The following is a 20201-nucleotide window of genomic DNA, read 5'->3' on the forward strand; positions in this document are numbered from 1 at the left end:
CCCCCTCTTTTTTTTAACCACCAATCCCTTCCCCTAATCCCATCTGCTAATTTTCTGGTGCTAAAGGCACGTCTGACCCCTCTCAGTAAAACATTCTATATATGATCATGCAGCAGTTCAAGCTGTAGTGAGGGAAAATAGTAAAAGATCTAATAGGCATCCAGTAACTCCTGCCATATGTTTGGCCTTCGAGGAGCAGAAATGCAGTTTCTCAAGTGACAGCATTTCTGAATACTGGCCACACGCAGCTCCCTTGCAGCCCTCCCTCTCCTTCCAAAGAAACTCAGATGGGGGAATCATCATTGAATCTATTTGGTTGGAAAAGACCTTTGAGATCGTGCAGTCCAACCAGCTGTAAGGTCAGTATTTAACAAGTTGATCTGAAGTCCCTTAGCGATGCGGTGTAGGCACCAGCTCAGCCCTGAATTGCGGTGCTGGGCAGAAGCACGGGTTGAGCCTCCATCACCTCCTTTGCCCTGGCTGAGGAGGTACCTGCATCCTGGCAGAGATGTTCCTCCTGCTTTGGTGATGGATAAACTGCTCTTTCCATCTGCAAGAGGTAAAGTCCCTGGTGTCAGGGTCAGCTTATGGGCTATTAATTGCGGAGCAGGCAGGGGGTTTTCCCTGTAATTGTTAGCTTAGAAATTGTAGGTGTGCATGGGTGGATTTTTCTCTCTCTGGGCAGATGGTTGGTGTGAATGGGCACGTCCCACACAGTCTTGGGGACCGTGTTTGCTGCTGGGTCTCAGTCCCCGCTCTGGGCTGCGCCTCTGCCCCACCGCTGCTGTTTGCGGTGATGCTGCTGCTTGCTACTTGGCTTGTTTCTAAAAACCACAAGACTTCGGTGCTTTAACGTGGAGTCAGAGGTCTGTTGGTTCCAGCCAGGAAAGAAGGTGAGTTTTCCTTTTTTGTGCTGCAAGTACGTGCTGGAAAATTGGTTCCCCATGTGAGCCCAACTCCTGGCAGCAGCTGAAGACCTTCTGGTGGGTAAGGATGCGGTGGGAAAGCACTCGTGAGTTTCACCAGCCCCTCTCCATGTGATACTTTAGCCTTTCTGCTGAACGCTTTATTTTGTTTTGGCTGCTGGGAGGCGCTGGGCACATCTGGAGTCTGATGCTGACTGACCAGCCTGGCACATCAGAACGTGCCTGCGGACCGGGGGAAGAGGGAGGAACCTCACCCACCTCCCCCCTTCATCCAAGGGCTGTTTTTTCCCCGTTTCCAGGACTTTGGAGACAACTAAATGGGAAAATATTCAGCTGTTCCCCCTCCTCTTAGCACCCTCACCCTGCTGCGCAGGCTGGGAGGAGGATGGATAATTTGGTGTGTGCTTTGTTCCCCTGCATCCCAGCAGGGCTGTGGGTCTTCTTTCTCTTCCCTGTGCAAAAGGTTAATTAGCGACAAGCTCTACACGGCTAATTAAAGACATGTGAGCTCCTTCCGTGCTTCCCTGGAGCTGTCACCCTTTGGGTGACATGCTGCCACCCCCGCTGGCATGCTCTTGCAGTAATTACTGTGTTGCCCGCGGGCTGCTCCCTGCTTCTGGCTCCCCCACGCGTGTGGCTGTGTCTGTGGGATTTAATGTCACAACATCCCTTTTAACGCCTTTCACGCCACCCCGTGGGGTGCACCCTCTCGGGGACTCCCCCGTGGCATCAGCCGATGCGGGGCGGGGATGTGGCGCAGCGCTCCCGCCAGAGGGCGCCCTGAGACTGGACACGGACACGCGTGGGCCCAGAACCCCCGGGACATGGACACAGGTGGGACCGGTACGCCCGCGGACACGGACACGCGTGGGACTGGAACCCCCAGGGACACGGACACACATGGGTCCGGGGACATGGAGATCTGTGAGACCATCACCCCCATGGACACACATAGGACTGGTACCCCCATGGACATGGACACCTGTGGGACCAGCACCCCTGTGGACACGGACACTCGTGGGACTGGTACCTCTGAGGACACGGACATCTGTGGAACTGTCACCTCCATGATCACAGACACCCATAGGACTGGCACCCCCGTGGATACAGACATGAGTGGGACCACGTGCCCCAGCACCCTGAGACTCTCGGGACCAGGCACCTACAGGAGTTGGGAGCCCTGGGACACGCCCCAGGTAGGGACACTCTGGGACACCCAATGGGACTGAGCGCCCCAGGGGACTGGGTGGCAGCGCCCCGGGAGGCCCAGGCACCCCCAGGATGCTCTACCGCTGCCCCCCATGTGTGCACCGACTGCCTTGTGCCCCCACTGCCTTGTGCCCCCTCCCTGCGGCAGTGCCACGGTGCATGGGGGGCAGTAGGGGGGCCAGCAGCCACAGCTGGAGGACACCTGGCCCAGGGGGATGTGGGGATGGTGCCTTCTACCACCAAAAATTGGTGAGGAAGCCCTGGGAACAGAGATGGAGGTGAAACAACACACCAATGCCATGGGAGGCTGTGGCCTCCAGTCATCAGCTCCCTCTGAATTATTTAATAAGCAGCTCGTTAGCTGCCCTGACGCACTTCCTTCCCTGCTTCCTGCTCCGTCACCCTGTGCTCTGTCCCACTGTCCGTCTGTCCAGACTGTTGGTGGCATCGCCCTGGTACAGGCAGGGTCCAGGTTGAGGGACAACATGGTTCCTGCTGGGGCTGGGTGTCCCCTCAGGGCTCACCCTGGGAGAAGTGGAAGCTGGAGCATCTCTCCTGCTCACTCCCCAACCTGCTGTCACACTGCCCCCCTTCTCCACCTGGTTCTATCAGCATCTCAGTCTGTCACTCTGGTACCCGGGGCACAACACAAACCCACCATGAACATTTTGTGCCTCCCCTGAGCTACAGAGGATGCAACTGCTTTAAATTTAAATGTAAATTCACTCCTCCTTCTCTCTTGCTTTCAGCCTTCGTGTCTCACCTCTGCTTTTCTCAGCATCTGGCTTCTCCCTGGGGGTTTTTCTCACTTTCTCATCCCTCGCTTCACCTCCAGAAACCCAAATTAGCCACGGGCTGGGGCAGGTCTTGCAGCTCACCCTGGTTCGTGCAGTCATGACTCTTCCCGCAGAGCCTTGTTTGACCCCGTGTCCCTCAATCCTCGTTACCATAATACCCGAGACATAGAGTAAGTGTCCTTTTGGCAGTGACCTTGTTACCTGCTCCAGTGCTTTCATCCCACCCTTGCTCCCAGTATATTAGGGGGTGATTTGCAGCCAGCTGCCTGCTGTCCCTTAATCCCGGCTGGAGGCAGCAGCTCTGTTATCTGTCACAGTATCAGCAGTGCTAGAGCTGCCTGGCTCAGCCGCCTGCATGTTGCTGCTAATTAAAAACAAATGAGGAGGGAGCGACTGGCAAGCGATGCACTAGATGGCTGCGACCGATCCGCTCCGTTTAGGAGTTCTATGAGCTGCTCGAATAAATAAATGGAAATTTAATTTTCTGCTACTCTGGAAGGGGGAGATCTCGGATGTTATTTGTGCTCCTTTCTGAGCATCTTGTCGCAAAGGGGAAACCTGCCCTGGGTGGAACCTTCCCAAAGGCTCCTGTGCCAGCAACGCATTTGTTTCATCTACAGCTGCATCTTGGCTTGTGCTGGTTTGTTAGGGAGAAGATGCCAAATTGGCCCTTTACTGCGCAGAGCCTGACACGAGGGCAGCTGGAGGCAATCACCAACTGGGGCGGGGGGAGCCTTTTTTGTCTCCAAAACAAGCAGATAACAGCAGCGATGGGGAAAAATATGTCTTGGAGCCGGCAGGCAGCTGGGATCCAGGCGGCAGTGGCTGCACCCCGGCCCTCGCCGAGCTCCTTGTCCAATTCCCCTCTCCCTCTTTGTTTTCTCTAATTGCAGAGCGAGGCCTCCCAGGCACAGCCTGTTTCTTACCCCGCACTGGTACAAAGCTCTGAAGAACGGGCCTGGGACGTGCTGACCCGGGAACGGGGAATCCGACCTTGAGAAAGGGATCTGACCGGCTCAGGCTTCGCCCGGGTGTGATGCAGTGGCCTGTGATGGTGACTCTCCTCTCCAGTGTTTGCTCTGGGGGGTTTAATGCTGCTTCCAGGAGAGCGCTGCCCATGGGCAGAGCAGGATGGGTCCCCCCCACCCTGGTTACCCCAGCTGGGGACGTCCCCAAGTCCACTGGGATGGATGGAGGTGCCAGGGCAGCACTGCAAACAGCCAGAATCATAGAATCACAGATGGTTTTCATTGAAGGGACCTCCAAAGCTCCTCCAGTTCCCTTCCTGCCATGAGCAGGGACATCTTCACCAGCTCAGGTTGCTCAGAGCCCCGTCCAGCCTGGCCTGGGATGTCTCCAGGGATGGCTCATCCACCACCTCTCTGGGAACCTGGGCCAGGCTCTCACCACCCTCAGGAGCAACAATTTCTTCATGTCCAGCCTGAATCTCCCTCTTTAGTTTAAAAGCATCACCCCTTTTCCTGTTGTAACAGACCCAGAGCTGGATTCCCACTGGGGTATGAGCAGATTTAACCCTTTTCTTTAAGCCTCTTGTGTGAGATATCGGCTTCTCCTGCTGGCCACGTGTGCGAGTCTCTGCAATCTCCCTTTGCAGCTGTTTCCTTGCCCATGGCTGGGTTGTTTCACATACACAAGGGCTCAGGGAGGCAAAGTGGAATTACAGCCTTGCAGACAAAGCCTTAATATAATCTTCCCCGCATGAGCAGCGTTGCAGGGGGAAAGACGCGCAGAACGTTCTGCGGAGCGGGCTGGCAATGAGGCGCGCTGCGGTTCAGGATGTACGCGGAATTGCTTCATCACCGCTCCTAATGGCTTAACCAACAAAATCCATATTCATAAATCAAAACAGGAGCAGGAGTGACCTCTGTTCAGCTCTGCTGCCGAGCTGTGGTGCATTCAGAAGGAAGAGCAGATTATATATTGCAGGCAGCATCTCTGGATATATCTTCTGCAGCTGCCACGTCTTGGCCTTGGTATTTACCGAGCCCAAGGAGAGACGATACAATCAAATCTGTCTGTTGGCGTCTGAAGGATTAGCTGAGTCAACCAGGAAAAAGCTGAGCTAATTTATCATGCTATTTTCAGTACTGAAATCCACCCTGGATGTAATTTCACCCTCAATTACAGATCCCACAGTTCTACAGAACGCAATTATAAAAAAAAAAAAAATGTTCTTTTTCAATGGATTTAGTGTTTGGATCTGGGCATTGCAGCGATGCGGTGGCAGCTCTGCAACCAAGGCTGGCTGAACGGACCTGGAAAGTGGAACCAGCAGGAGATAAAATTAATGTATCTGTTCTCTCTGGCCAAGGAAAACTGGTGTGGGGAGGAGAATGTCACAGATGTGTTGGCAGAAGGACCTGGCCATCTCTTGCCCACCACGCAGGGCTGTCACTAGCAATGGATTAGATCAACTGTGGCTTTTTCTGTCCCCCCAAGGACAGAGAATCCACCATTTTCCACCCTGAACCCCCCTAAAGTGTCATTGCAAAGTCCAGCACAAAGTCGGGCTCTGCCCTTTGGGTATCTCTGCCCGAGCCAGGCGAGCATCCCCTGGGACACCAACACCAGCCCCAAACCCTCTGATAACCCTGACTGGACCCTCCCCAGCATCTAAACACCCCCAAACTGGTGCCCAGGCTCCCGGTGCCCTTCGGAATCTGCAGGCAAATGCGTTTCAGCTGCCCTCGTTTAACTCCCTCAGCAAATTTGGGCTGTCGGTGGGGATGCCATGAAGTCCCTGCTGCAGGTTGGGTCTCTGCTGGAGAGACCTCTTGGTCAACAAGCCATTTCAAGGGGGGGAAAAAAAAATATATATATATATATATATATGTATATCAAGCCAAGATGAACTTGAAAGAATCTGCAGCTTTAACAAAAGCTATCTCTGTTTCACCCAAACTTTAGCTGTTTGCTGGTGAGTTTGGCAGCAGGGGAGGACGGGGCTGTGCGGGATCCCTCAGGGCTGACGGTTTCCCGGCCCCGTGCGGTGAAGGCAGCAGCTCGGTGTGACGGAGGGGGCCAAAAATAGAAACTTTCCCGCGAGCGGAAAGGAATAATACTTTTTCCTGAAGCCGTGCAATAGCCTTGAGGCTGCGAGCGTGGTGATAAGCTGTTGTTTGCCTGTGCTCTGGAGCAAGCGTGTTTTATCTCTTCCTTGTTCCAGCCCTGGAGACAAAAAAAACCCACCAGTGATTTTGCTGCCGTGGGACCACCAGGTCGGTATCTTATTATTTCTTTATTTCAGCAGCGCCTGGAGACCTGATCTGAATTACGTAGTGTGATGCGGCTGGTGGCCCCGCTGTGCGCTCGCTTTAAAAGCCAAAAGCAAAAGGCACAGGGGAGCTCTGTGGTTTTGGGGGGGGATGTGCTGAGCGGATCTGATGCCTTAATTCGTGGTGTTTTGTAGGTTTTGGGGGGTCATGGGTGCCGATGCCCAGCTGGGTGCTCTCCTGGAATGGTGTTGAGGGGTAAGCGAAGCCTTTTTGTGGCACCGGCAGGAGGAAATGTTTGCAGCCGCCTGCGCAAACGAGAGGCCCTGAGGAGGAAACACTGTGAGCTGGGCTGGGGAAAATCCCAACCTCCTTGTGCAAAGGCCAGGGCTCCAGGAGAGGATTAAACCCCAGTTAAAATTGGGATTTTCCCCATTCTTCTCCTGTCCCAAAACTCATGCTGTTGGGTGAGGTGATGTCCCTTTGAATGGTACAGAGTTCGGTGGGTAGGAGAAAACCTTCCTGACACCCTCCATAAAAGGCTTAAGCTAAATGTTGAGCTAATTAGCCCTTTTATGAGCAAGCAGCTCCAGGTGATAATCTTTATAACAGTCTAGTGGCCAATTGCCTCTTGCAGCACCAACACCGGGGAGGTTTAGATGATTTTTTTTCCTCTTTATACAAGTCTCTGCAAATCCCCTCCTTTCCCTTGCGTCTGCCCTGAAGCGCGACTGATAAAACCAGAGATCTTTCCAACTTCAGCTCATCTCTGGGAAGGAGGACAATATTAAACTCGAAACAAATTGCATTGTGCGTTCAAGTGAGGATGCTTGAATGCGTTTTCTTTTCCTAATGACGGAGGCAGTGGGAATTGCAGCACCATTAATTTCTCTTTTTGCCTCCCGCAAGTTCTCGGCATCTCTCCCACATCCAATGGGTCCGATGTTTTTGCTGCGGCCCTGGCACCTTTTGTACCAGCTCAGTGCTGCAAAATAACCAGAGCATCCCGGGAAATCCCACGAAGCGAAGCCGGGAGGTGGCAGGGATGCAGCTTTGCAGTGAGCTCCAGAGGAGCATCCAGGGCTGCTGCTTCCTGCAGCTTTTCCTGCTGCTTTGTGCCTTTCGAACCTTTGGGGTGTTTTGGTGGAGACTGGGGACCTGGGGAGGCTGCTGGGTTTTGCAGTGTTTCCAGCCTGGAGGAGGGTTAGCCAGGCTGCTGGCTCTTGGGATGGGAAACTGCTGCTGGGAGGACAATAGAGGTTATTAAATGTCAGGGAGAGATAAACCTGCCCTGTTTCCTTTTTTTGTTTTGTTTTGTTGTGGGTTTTTTTTGTTGTTTTGTTTTGTTTTTCCTTTTATTCCTTTTTTTTTTCTTTCCCCCTTTTCTCTCTTTCCCCCCTTTCCCCTTTTTCACCATTTTCCTCTCTTTTCCCTCTTTCCTTCTTTTCCCTTTTCCTTTTCTTTTTCCTTTTTAATTTTTTTCCTCTTTTTTCTCCCTTTTTCCTTCTTTTTTTTTTTTCCTTTTCTTTTTTTTTTTTCCCCCTTTTATTCGGAGCCCGGAGGGGTCTGAGGCACTTTGTTGACTGGGGCACCACAGGAGCAGCTGCCTCAGGGCATCCCATTGACCGTGGATTCGGGATGGAGCGGTTACCCCTCAAACACGTGGGGGTCCCATCCACTGCTCAGGGACCTGCAGACCTGGCCTTGTGCAACGGCAGAATTAAACAAGCACATTCCCTTTGCAGGCACACCCTTATGGGGGTGTACCCAGCCGCTTCTTGCTAACGCTGCCGTGACCCTTTGCCAAGCACAGAGGTGTCGGTGACACCATGGGGGTGGTGACGCCACGGGAGGTGGTGACACCGGCTTCACCAGCCTCCGCCACACCTCCCAACCTTGTGGTTCCCTGAGCAGCAACAGGTCTTTCCAGTCCCACCTGCCCAGGGCCACGTTTCGGCACTTGGGAGCTGCCACCACGGCTCTTGGGACACGTCGGCACTGGGGCGGCACCCCGGGAGAGGGAAAAGCTCCGGGTGCGTCAAGCGCTCGCCTTGTTTATCTTTAATTTTGACAGCTGTGGCTTTAATTAATCATCGTGCACCTGTAACCACTTGCAGAACTGGCCCCATAACCCTGGGTGCTGACCGAGCTCGCCGGGGTGCATGGGGCACCACTGTCCACCCAACGCTTCTCACCCGCTGCAAGGAGCAGCCCTGGGGAACCAGCACTTGCAGGGTGGAGGTAAAATGAAAATTGGGGTTGGGGGTCTCCCCGGGGAGGGTCTGGGGACCGAGCAGCCCCTTGTGGCTCCCAGAGGATGGGTGTTCATCTGGCAAAGCCGTTGAAGTCTGCTGGGAGAAAATATCTGGGACTGCAGCCCCGGTAGCAAGAATTGTGTGGAATTGGCAAAAATTGGCAAATTTGATGTAGTTTGGAAATCCATTGGTTTTTTTGGTTGGTTTTTTTTTTGGACTGTGGGCAGGATGAGCCCTGGGATCAATGGTCAGTGGTCAAAGCACAGCTCCCAAGAGATCCCATATCCCGACATCTCCCCAGCTGCCCGTCCGAGGCTCCTCCACGGCACTGCGGCGATGCCTTCCCCTGTATTTCTGCCTCTGTGCGCCACTGCCTGGCTCTCTCCATTTTAACAGATGGCTGGAGTGACAATTACTGCCTCAAAAGACTGTATTTATAAATTCCTTGTTGGGCTGTTATCCGGCATGTGATAGAGCTTTATACAAACAGAGCTCTCAGAGTCACTGCTGACTGTTGTAACGGGAAATTCTATTGCACAAAGTGCTTCAGGAGAGCGTGATGGGTTTTGCTGGGGAACCGGCTTGGTGGGTGTGGGCAAAATGAGTTTGGTTTGCGTAGATTTGGTGCGTGTTAAGAAATAGTCACCTGGGGGTGACTGGCTTTTCTCCTCTTCCCGGTTATTGTGCTCATGAATTTGGAAGCTCTTAATGTGAAACAGTTAGGGATGCTGTTCCCTAGGGATGGAGTGGTCTCCTCTCTGGAAATTCAATGGGTCTTTAGTCCTCCCTGTCACACCATGTACTATAGATGGGGAAGGTCGATGGCGATGCCTGATGCTCTGGGCTGCAAATCAAGCATGACAGAGGATGCTTAAATCAGTTAGAAGAGCAGGGAGGTCTTTGGGGACTTTACACCCAAGTGAGGTGCCCAGGAGAGGATGGGTGATGTGGTCTGCTTGAGAATCCATGTCTTTGTCAGGGTTTGGAAATAATAGCAGAAAAATAGCATTCAGTCATCTGCCAGCGTCGTGCCCTTGGCATTCTCATTACTGGGCTTGAGTCATCTGCATGACCTTGCCAGTGACCTTCCCTTTGGTGTTGTGGCCAACAGCATCTTCCAAGCATCCTCTGCGCTTGTCCTGAGCTGCTCATGTCCACACGCCCAGCATTGGGCATTGGAACAGGCTGCCCAGGGCAGTGGTGGAGTCACCATCCCTGGAGGGGTTGAACAGACGGAGATGAGGTTCTCAGGGACAGGGGCAGTGCCAGGGCTGGGTTATGGCTGAACTTGATGATCTTAAAGGTCTTTCTCAACCAAAATGATTCTGCGATTCTAAGCAAGGAGAAGGAAACTCTGGTGACCTCTGCATCAGAGATTCAACCAAGAATACAGAACCAAGAGGATTTTCCCAACCGTTGAGCAAATAGGGGTGTTCAGTATGGGAGAGTCCAACTTAATGCCATAAACCAGATGGGATTAGGAGGGATTTGCAGAGGTCCCGTCTGGAAGAGCGGCTTATCGAGGTTTGTAGCAGCTGTGTCACAACCATACATGGGGTTGCAACACATTGTTGTATTGTGTGTTCACACCAGGTTTGAAGGGCTCGGTGAGCAGCTGGGACCTCCTGGGCTGGACACAGGGGACATGGTGTGGGGGGGACACAGAGTGGGGTGGCCTTGGGAGAGCAATCTGGACTGGGAGATGGCATGAGAGGACTCAGGTGTGCACCAGGAACCCAACATCTGTGGGTCTGAACCAAATCCCCTGGCCCATGAGGTCGTGGAATGTGAGTATCCTTTAGAGTTTGGAAGGTTTTGTAGTGTTTTGGGACTTTTAAATGCAAATTAATTTCTTGTTGGGCAAGTGGCTCTGAGATGCTGAAGTGTCCTGATGCCTCTGCCCCACACATCCTGCTGCCCCGCTTTTCTGGGGCTCAGCTCACCCCATGGGCTCAGCCTATGGAGTTTGCGTGTAGGACCTGGGCTTTGGGGCTTTTATCAGACCTTTTATCTCATTTCTCCCCACTCTTGCTCTGCCTCCATTCCTTACAGCAGGATTTTGCATCACATCCTTCTGCCTTTGAAACCCCAGCTGCTTTCCTGTGCCTTGTGCCCAGCCCCGGGCTGATTTTACTCAAGGGCATGAAGCAAAATATTGCCCAATACTTCAGTAACTTCCTCAAAAGATGTGTTTCCCCTTGTAGGTGGGGACTCAGCACCGATTCCTCCTCTCTGCCTCCTTCCTAGTGCTGGAGAACCAGCCCCAGCAGATGCGAGCTTGGCTGTCTCGCCTGCTGCTGGAGTCGTGCCGTGCTGTGATGGGGGAAGGAAAATAGGGCACTTATCGCGTGTGACAGACACAGCCACCCCCGGAGCCTTTGTCTGCAAAAAGAGGGGATGGAATGGTAAATATCCACGTCAGGCCGGGAGCAGAGGCAGCTCTTTAACACTGCAGCACTGGTGGGGCCGAGGGTGCCCAGGGGGTCCCCAGAAATGCCCGGAGGAGGGAGGTGGATGCTGGGGGATGTGAGGATGGGGGGTTGGTGGGAGATGGATTTTGGCTGGGAAAAAGGGTCGCTCTCCCAGGACGGTATTTTGTGGAGAGGTTCCCACAAGCTACTTGGAAAGTCTCCAATCTTGGGTTAACAACCCAACCTGAACCTTGGTGGAGATGGGTCCCCCCAGGTCCTTGGATACTTCCAGCTGAGGTGATGTGCCACGGCAGGGTCATGGGGCGGGTGCCTTTCCTCATTAAGGTGAATCATTCCTGGGAAGTTAACAAAGCAGGTGGAGGGAGCACAAACCTGCTTGGCTGCCGTTCCGGTGCCGGAGGCCAGGTTTGGTTCGGTGACAGGAGCCGGCACATTGCTGGGGTTTCCGTCTCCGGTGCAAACCCAAGGTCAGCGCTGGAAGCAACAGATTAAAAAAACCCCACAGCCTTGCAAATCGCACTTTAAATATCAGGCATACATGTGAAAACCCAACCAGCAAGAGCCGGCAAGGGAAGGGCAGTAAAACCCTCACCATCACGTTACATAAAAATTTGGGGATCCAGGATGTGTTTTCACATGCTGCTTGCAATTTCTGAAAACTGACCTAATTATCATAATCGCCCTCAGCAGACAGTCAATTAGTAATGCTCTTGGATTCCTGCTGAGCTCAAACTTTGTGTCACAACCGCGTTGCTCCCTCCGTGGGCTGACGCTGATGAGTGTTGGGGACAGGCAGCATCCCCTCTGCGCGGGGACGGACAGGGCGCTGAGCGGTTTTGTGCTAATTGGCACCATCTGAGCTCTCCTGACGAGGATGCTCTGTGGCAGGAGTGACTCACCCATCTCTCTCGCCCCTGCATGGCTTGAAAAGACTTGAAAAGCCACGTAGAGGATTTTGACTCTTCTCCAAGGGTGCCCTTGTGCAACAGCACCTGGGTCTGGGGATGCTGGAGCGCCGCTCACGGCAATATTTCCCTGGGTTCCCTGGGACCTTTGCTCCCTCAAACCATCTGCCTTTGGGGACAGCCTGTTGAATTAATGTGAGCAGTGGCTGACAAGTGTCAGGGACGTTTTGGGAGGGCTGAGATGCTCTGGTAAGGATGGAGGTGGAGGGGTGGGTGGCCTCCTCTGTGTGATCATTTGCTTCTCTTTATATCTGAGATTCCCTGTCCTAAGCACCTCAAAATTGCCACCTGGGCATGTAACACCCACTCTGGGCCATCCCTACCAGGGGTCTCACCCTTCCCTTCTCTCCCATTTCTTGCCACAAATCCCTGGAGCTTTTTATCCAGCGGTGCCTGGGGAGAAGCTGGACTCGCCGACGCTGCCTTCCAAGGGAGCAATAATTCACTTGAGTGCTGCACTGGCTGCTCTCACCCAGTTTCTCATCCTCACTGGGGCTTTTCTCCCTCTGATCTCAATTGGTACCTTTTTTTTTTTCCCTGGAGTGGCTCATCTGGGGAGGAGCAGAGCAGGTAACTCACAATCCTCAGGGATCGGAATGATGGGTAGTCTTACAAAATAACTAAAGGTGATGGAATGGGCTGGAGAACTCCCCTTTGATAGATGCTCTGTCTAACTGTGCTTAATATTTTGCATGTCTGTGTGTGCAGGAGCTTGGACAGGCTGTTTTGGCAGGGGGGTGATGAGCTCGGTGTGGGAATCTCAGAACAAGGCAAGTGCTCTGGCGGGGGCTGTGCCGCAGGGAGCCGGCTCTGGGGAGCCGTCCGCGCTCGGCCGGCCGTGAAAACCCTGGCAAAAATTGCACAATGAGCTTTTTTTTTCTTTCCCTGTTTTCTGCGAGCCGGCGCAGCCGCCAGCCGGGCTGTGCGCGCAGCCGTGCGTGCCTGCGTGGGCGGCCGGGGGGGACGCGATGCGCCCGGGCTCCGCAGGGAGGGACCGCATCATCCCCGCGTCACCTGCATCTGCTGCTCCCCCGCGTCCCGGCCGCGCCGGACCCGGCCACGTCGGATGCTGCTGACCCGCCGGCGAGCAAAGGTTCGCCGAGGCTCCCGGGTGCAGGTAAAAGCTCAAAGGTGGAGGGAGGGAAGGGACCAGAGGGGAGACGCCAGCTCTGCTGCGACCCCACATGAGGCCAGGCCTCAGCAGCACAGTCACCCCCGCTGGGGTTTAATCCGTCCTCGCTCCCTGTCTTGTGCTGCGAAGTGACAACCTGCTTTTTCGTGGATGAAGCATCACTGTCCTATCTTTAAACTCAGCCCATCGGGTGCATCCTCCCTGGGTAGGATGGAGGGTCCCTGGATGCCCCGTGGGTCCCCAGGTTCCATCAGCAAGTATTTTGGCCACGCTGCTGCGTCTTCAACCATGAACTTATCAGAGGCTGGAGGCAGCATCTCCCATGGGAGCATTGGGACTGAGTGTGTTCAGGGCAGGGAAAATCCTCCCATGTCTTTTGGGGAGCTCGTTTCCAAAATACAGCCTGGCCCTCGGGGTCCCTGGGTGCAATTTTGCTGGGGGAAACTAGGAATTGCAGATTAAATAGCTCCATTTCAGTGCTCCCTGGGTGGGGGGGGTGTGTGTGACCGGGGCGGGGGTTGGGTGGTGAAAGCTGGGCCGCTGGTGAATGTTAAAGGAGAAGCCGCTGCTCGGCACAAAAGCCGATCTTACACAGCGCAGGTCTATTCAAGAGACATTTAATTCTCTTCTGAAGTCCAGGCGAGCAGGGAGCTGCCATCTGGTGTCTGATGGCAGCGGGAAGAAAAGGCTCTTTGCAAAGTGAGGGTGAGTTGGGAGCTCTCTGGGCTTCAGGTTGTTTTGAAACGGCTCCGTTTTTAAGGCTGAGCGAGTTGGCTTTGTAAAGTGACCCATGTGAGTTAATACTGGCTTTAGAATGGGGAAGGGTCCTGCCTGCGGCTGCCTGACCCCCCCACAGAGCGATGCTGGGGCTGGGAGAAGAGCCACAATTGGGGAGGAGACCCAGGGGACAAAGGGTGTTCCCATCACCTGCCAAACATCAGGGAATGGCATCGGGGAATGCCAGGGGAGGGTATCCTGCTCTCTGGCTCTCCCGATCCCAGCGCAGTGCTGGGTGCTGATTCTGGCGTGCACTGAGTACGCACGGTCTCTGCTCCGCCTGGGCGAGCACAGCTGAGCACAGGTCTCAGCTCACAGCCTCCCAGGTATTCAAGGAATTAGTTTTATGGAGCTGCAGAGGTTGTAACTTTTCAGCCTGCGGTGTGACTGGGCAGCGGGTGCAGTCAGGGAAGCATGGTTGTGACTTGGGGAGGGCGCAGCTCAAACCTGGATCAAACAGGGACCGTGTCCTCGCTGCCAGTGCAGATCCACAGCGGGGACAGCAAACTCCATCTGGGGGAGTTTCAGCTTCCCGAAGTCCCAGCACTTGTTTAAGCGAGGAGGTTTGTGTGTTTAAGTGTTTGTGAGGCACTTTGGGATGAAGGGTCAGTGTGGTACCTCTGGATTTAGGGTGGTTTGGGAGATCCAGCACTCAGCAGAACTGTGTACCTGCTGCTGGGGTGTTCTCGCTGTGGGCAAGACACAGGGGAACAAGATTGACCAGTTCCCCAGAGGAAACAGGCTGTTCCCTTACGGCACAGGGAGTTTTCTTTGGCAGAAACACAGCTGTGCCCAGGGTGCCTTTGCTGGCTCGGTGCCGGCCACGGCACCTCTCACCGGTGCAGAGGTGGATCTGTAGGTGCGATGGGGTTGGGTGACTGCTTGGTTGGGTCACCATCCCTGGAGGGGTTTAAAAGACTCAGAGATGAGTTTCTTAGGGACATGGGTTAGTGCCAGAGTTATGGTTGGAGTCAATGATCTTGAGGGTCTCTTCCAACCAAAATGATTCCCTGATTCTCTGGTACCTGAAGCTGCTGCAGTGCCGTGGTGCAAGCAATGTGCCTGTGTCAAACCCTGCGGCCTGGCTGCACAGTGGGTGATACCAACCCGAGGGCTTGCAGGGATCTGGATACACTTCTGCACAGGGTGGATGAGACAAGCATGGATCTCTGTGCCCGGCTGCAGCGTGGAAAGGTGCCAGCACTGAGAAATGGCACTTTGCCTTGTCTTGCCAGCAGCAGTGAGTCCCCGTGTCCTCCCTGCATTAGGGCTGTGTCCAGGGCAGGAGGAGATGTTGTGGGGGGAGGTAGCAACGCGCTGTCCCCCTTAGGCAGGACGCATCCCTTGATACAGCTGGGAAATGGTGACACGGGATGTGTTTAAACCTCCTTTGCTGCAGAGCAAGACCAGGGCAAGATGCTGCAGGAGCATCTCTCGCCCTTGGGCTCTGAGCAGCAACAGGGACAAACGTGGCCCTTGGCACCTTGTGGATGCGCTTGCTGGAGATCTCGACAGAGCTAATGTTGGTCTGTGGAAGTCGAAGGAGCAGAGATGTCCCCTATGGCCTGTCAAGCTGAATCTTGAGAGAATATTTGTGTCTTTTCCCCTTCCCTGCAGCAGCATCTCTAATGGGGAATGCAAATGGGGTGGATGTCCCCAGGGGCTTTCAGAGCTCTTGCACTGTGTTTTTGGGTGACATGCCAGCACCCAAGGAGCAGAATGACAGGAGGGATGGCCTCTTGTAGCTACAAGACGACAGCCAGAGGTTTCTTAGGTTTAATTACAGTTTTTAATCACCCCTGATGGCTCCAGATGCGTGTGTGGGTTCCAGCGCTGTCATTACGCAGGATGCCACCCACAGACCAAGCTGATAATGAGGATCAGATGAGTTTGTCATCCAGTCCTGGGGATGTCACAGGCAGGGGGACCAAGGAGAGCTGGGACATACCCTGGCTGCATCCTGCTCCCCATTGGGATTGCCATCGCAGCAAACTGGGACTGGATAGTTCCCAAGTTGTGACGAGCCAGAAATGCTGGGTTCGAAGGCAGATCACAGATGAAAGCCGCTTGCACACGGATGTGCACCTCTAGGCGCATTGCTCAGATCTAACCTAGCATTTCTTTTTAGGAAAAACAGACTTCTTCCAAACTTCCAGAGTGCCACAGGTTTCCTGTGACATTTGCAGGGTGCCAGGAGTTTGGGGTGACAAGTGTGGCTGGTTGATGGGTACGTGGCTGCTCACTGAAAGGAAGACAGCGCAGGCCAAGAGAAATCATGAGATTTGAACCATTTTAAAAGTGAACTGCCTGCCTTGGGATGTCTCCTGCCACCTGAATATCCTCTGATGAAACCTCTCAGAGCTGCCTGTCTGTCCGTCCATGGCTCCAGCCAGCTCTTTTGTGGTTGCTGATATTCCCAGGATGGTGTCTCCAGCGGGAAGACATGGATCTCATAGAATTGTAGAACAGTTTGGGTTGGAAAGGACCTTCAAAGCTGTCCCAGTGCCACCCCTGCCATGAGCAGGGACATCTTCACCAACTCAGGTTGCTCAGAGCCCCGTCCAGCCTGGCCTGGGATGTCTCCAGGGACGGTTCATCCACCACCTCTCTGGCCAACCTGGGCCAGCAGTTTACCACATGGAGGATACAGATGTGCTGGAAGGTGGGTGGTGGGATGAATGATCGGCCTGATTTCCATGTGCGGATGGAGCTCAGGCTGCGGGAACTGGGGCTTTTGCTTTATAATTTGGCTGCTCCTTTCCTGGATTTGTTCTTCTGGAGCAACACCTGGTTTGTGGGGTGGGTACAGGGTTGAGTTTGAGGCTTATTTTGCTTGTCAAGCTCTTCTGGGCTCTGTGCTGGAGGGCTGGAGAGAAGCAATTTGGAGACTGTGCAGACACGTGGGCACCTACAGCAGCTGCCAGCACCTTAAAATGCTTTTTTGTGGCCTTCTCTCAAGGGCAGGGCTTTATTGAGAGCTGGTCAGAGAGTGATTAAACCCTTTGCAAGCCCAATGCAGTTACTAATGCTGTCTGCAGCCCTGGTCGGGTTTCTGCTGAGCTTGCAATTCTGCTGACACCCACTGCAAGTTCTGGGGTCTCACTCAGCCTGTACCCCAAGTGCTCCATCCCAGAAGGTGATGGGATGTATGTCCGTGGAGGAGGACATGAGGGATGCTGTGGAAACATGAGTTAATGTGTTTTAGAGCAGTTGTGTGGGCAGTGGAGTGTGTGAGAGCTATTTGTAAGCTCCTGCAAGCTGCTGCGTGCAGAATGGCCCTGGACCTGCTGCCCGGAGGGGACAGGGACTGGCAGAGGCTGGTCAGGCAGTGATGCCAGCTGTGCACATCTGGCAGAGAGCTCAGGGATGCCCCTCTGTCCCTCTGAATCAGAGCCAGGCTGCACCATTGCCTATGTCCTGCCCTGTCTCCTGTTGTTCCAACCCCAAATCCTGGGGTCAGTTTTGGGCCCTTCACAACAAGAGGAGTGAGTTCAGAGAAGGGAACGGAGCTGGGGAAGGGGCTGGAGCACAAGTGTGATGGGAGCGGCTGAGGGACCTGGGGGGTTCAGGTGGAGAACAGGAGCTGAGGGGAGACCTTCTGATCTCTGAACTGCCTGAAAGGAGCTTGGAGCTGGGGGGGCGTCGGGCTCTGCTCCCAAGGAACAACCAGAGGAAACAGCCTCAAGTTGCGCCAGGGGAGGCTGGGGTTGGATCTTGAGAACAATTTCTTCCCCAAAGCACTGTCGGGCATTGGAACAGGCTGCCCAGGGCAGTGGTGGAGTCACCATCCCTGGAGGGGTTGGACAGACACAGAGATGAGGTTCTTAGGGACATGGGTCAGTGCCAGGGTTGGGCGAATTGTTGGACTCAATGATCTTGAGTGTCTCTTCCAACCAAAATGATTCTGCGATTCTATGAAAATGCAGCCTGGGATGTTCAGAAATGAGCTCCTACTGGCAGCATCGTGAGGAGGCAGCTCTGAGCCCAACTGCAGGTGCTGGAAGGGCTGGACGAGGATGTCCCTGCTCCATCCCTGCAAAAAGGGACTTTGCAGCTGCCTGGAAAGTGGGAATGGCTGGGGCGGGTGGGTGGGTGGATGTGTGGATGGTCCCTGCAGCTGGAGGGGCTGGCTGGGGCTGGTGTGCTGCCCGGGGGGGCTGAGCTGGGTTGCAGCTGACTGGTTCCCCATGGGCACGCTGCCATCCCGCCTGTGTTGCAGCCTTGCGGCTGCTCCTCTCAGCCCATCACTGATGTTCTCTGCTCGCTGGCTCCGGCACCGTCCTTGCAGCAATCCCAGGACCCAGGTTTAGGTGCGTGCAGGGGGAACATGGGATTCGGGGTGAGGGATGGTGGGTGCTAGCAGAGGGGGTAGGTGGCTGCTCAGTGTTGGGTGCATGTGGGTGCACGAGTTTCCGCCACCCTACATGACTTATCTTTCGGTCCCTGATGTGTCTCAGCCCTGGGGACTCTGGGGACTCCGGTGACAGGGGCTTTTCCCAGGGTGATGCTCAGGAAGGGCGCAGTGCTGTGCCTTTCTCTCTCTCCTGTAGGTCCCAGCACCACCTAGCACCCACTGACCCGCAGGGATCCTGGGTAGGAGGAGGAGAAGGAGGCACTGCTGGGAGAGCTGCTCCTCCTGCAGCAGCTTATTTTCCCAGCCCCTGAGCTGGGACACTGTGTTCTGCTTGATGGAACACTTCAGATTTATTTTCCTTTTGTCTGATGAACTGGACATTAGTCATTTGGGATCTGCTAGTCTTTGAGCTGAAAAAAAATATGTTGAGTTGTTTTTTTTTTTTTGCCCTCTGGGGGTGGTTGCCTGTGTCCTAGCATCAGTTTCCCGAAGGCAGCGGGGTTGTGGCAGTGCTCTCGTCATGCTGCTCTGGGATGTCACTGCTTTACCTGTGCTGCTGTCCCTAGGATGTCACTGCTTTACCTGTGCTCCCATCCCTGGGGATGTCACTGCTTTACCTGTACCACTGTCCCTGTGCTGTGCTGTCCTGCCCTGCACTGGCCTCATACCTGCCAGCTGCAGTGGGGTTGCTCGTACCGGGTTTGCTTCTCAGAATGTATCTCCTGCCACCTCCTGGGACACTCACTGAAGGCACAAGTGACTCTCTGATGAAGAAGCAGCTTCCGGGCAGCCCCTTCTTTGCCCCTTTTTATGCACAGCACCTGTTGCGGTACCACCTGGGGTGTGCAGGCACCGGAGCATCGTGGTCCAGCGCTGCCCAATGCTCCCAGTGCTCCTCAGAGATCAGAGCTGCCTGTGGCTGCTGCAGGTGCTCTGCAGGGTCTTCATAATCCAGGTTGGACATCAGAACTCATTAATCTAATTGCAGTCCAGAGCCGTGAATCCACATCCCATGATGGCTTCTGTTGCGTTCAGCATTCCCTTTCCATTCCCAGTTTAACCAGGCTGGTGCATGTTTAACACTGGGATGCTCCACCCCGGGGTAGGTCCCATTTCTAAATAGGGTCAGGCAGAGCTGTGAGGAGAGAGAAAGATGCTTCTCTGTGGCTGTCTTGGAAAATCAGCCAGGTGTTTGCCAGCTGCTGGCCCAGTTTTGCCCGTCAGGCTGTGAGATGTCACAGCCCAAATGTGGCATATGGAGCTTGAGCTCAAACTGTCTCTTTTCTGGCCTAAAAGATGAAAAACCCACTTGAACGGTGCAGAAAGCACATGTGGATGAGCTGATTCACGTGGCTGATGGGAGCAGCCAGGTCTGCCTGGTGCTGCCCTGTCCTGTCCCTCCACCTGCTGATGGGCATCCTGGGGACACCGGAGGTGGTGGCCTCTGGTCGCCTCACCCAAGGGCCATGGTGGCAGTTCCCTGGGGTCCTCTCCTCACTCTTGTCCTTCCCTTGACTTTCAGATGTCCTGCGGTAACCTGGCTCCCCACAGAAGGACCTGCCTGCCTTAACCAGCCTGTCCTCCCAGGCACCCCAGTGGTGATGGCCTCAACATCCCAGTGAGGGTGAAAGGACAAGGACAGAGTCCTCCCAACACCACCCTGTCCCCTGGAAGAGCCATGGAGGCTCCCCTGGATGTGCCCGTAGGAAACCTCATTGACTTTGATGCCGAAACACCCCCCTGCATCCCCTCAGAACCCTCTCCTCCCGCCACCCCCAGCGGCAACGGGCACCTGGGGGACATGGGGAATGCAGCCGGGGAGGAGAGTGATGCCACCGAGTCGGCGGACAGTGAGAACGACATGGGTGACTCTCCCAGGCGCTGGGGCGGGTATCGCCGCTCCTCCTCCGCCGAGTCCTTCTCCTCCAGCCAGAGCACTGAGTCGGCACGGGACGAGGCGATGGCTGAGCGCCGGGAGTTCATGCGGCATTATGTGGAGAAGATTTTCACCGGGAGGTGAGCGAGGGGGTGGTGAGTGCTGCCAGGGGACATCCCACGGGATGGGAGCTGGCTGCTTGGAGCATCGCTTTGTGTCCTTCCCCATGCTTGGATAACGCAGCT

General features: G+C 54.6%; 1 protein-coding gene across 9 annotated transcripts in view; it reads left to right on the forward strand.

Moving 5' to 3' along the window:
• The first annotated feature begins 6017 nt into the window (after positions 1 to 6017).
• The window catches only part of KIAA0513 (KIAA0513 ortholog), a 65203-nt gene continuing 51019 nt past the window's right edge, over positions 6018 to 20201 (forward strand). For 2 of the 9 annotated variants that reach the window (XR_011741194.1, XM_071814170.1), the window contains exons 1-2: positions 12752 to 12934; positions 19603 to 20096. Coding sequence is in view for 3 of the 9 variants with exons in the window: in XM_071814170.1 (XP_071670271.1) it covers positions 19759 to 20096 (338 nt within the window). In the remaining 6 variants the exon portion in view is untranslated. Of the gene's footprint in view, positions 6172 to 10083; positions 10208 to 10667; positions 10826 to 10906; positions 10931 to 12751; positions 12935 to 19602; positions 20097 to 20201 lie in introns of those variants that run through there. The other 7 variants (XR_011741196.1, XR_011741195.1, XR_011741197.1 and 4 more) reach the window with 7 other exon arrangements.

Source organism: Patagioenas fasciata, chromosome 13 (genome assembly GCF_037038585.1).
Source record: "Patagioenas fasciata isolate bPatFas1 chromosome 13, bPatFas1.hap1, whole genome shotgun sequence".
Lineage (NCBI taxonomy): Eukaryota > Metazoa > Chordata > Aves > Columbiformes > Columbidae > Patagioenas > Patagioenas fasciata.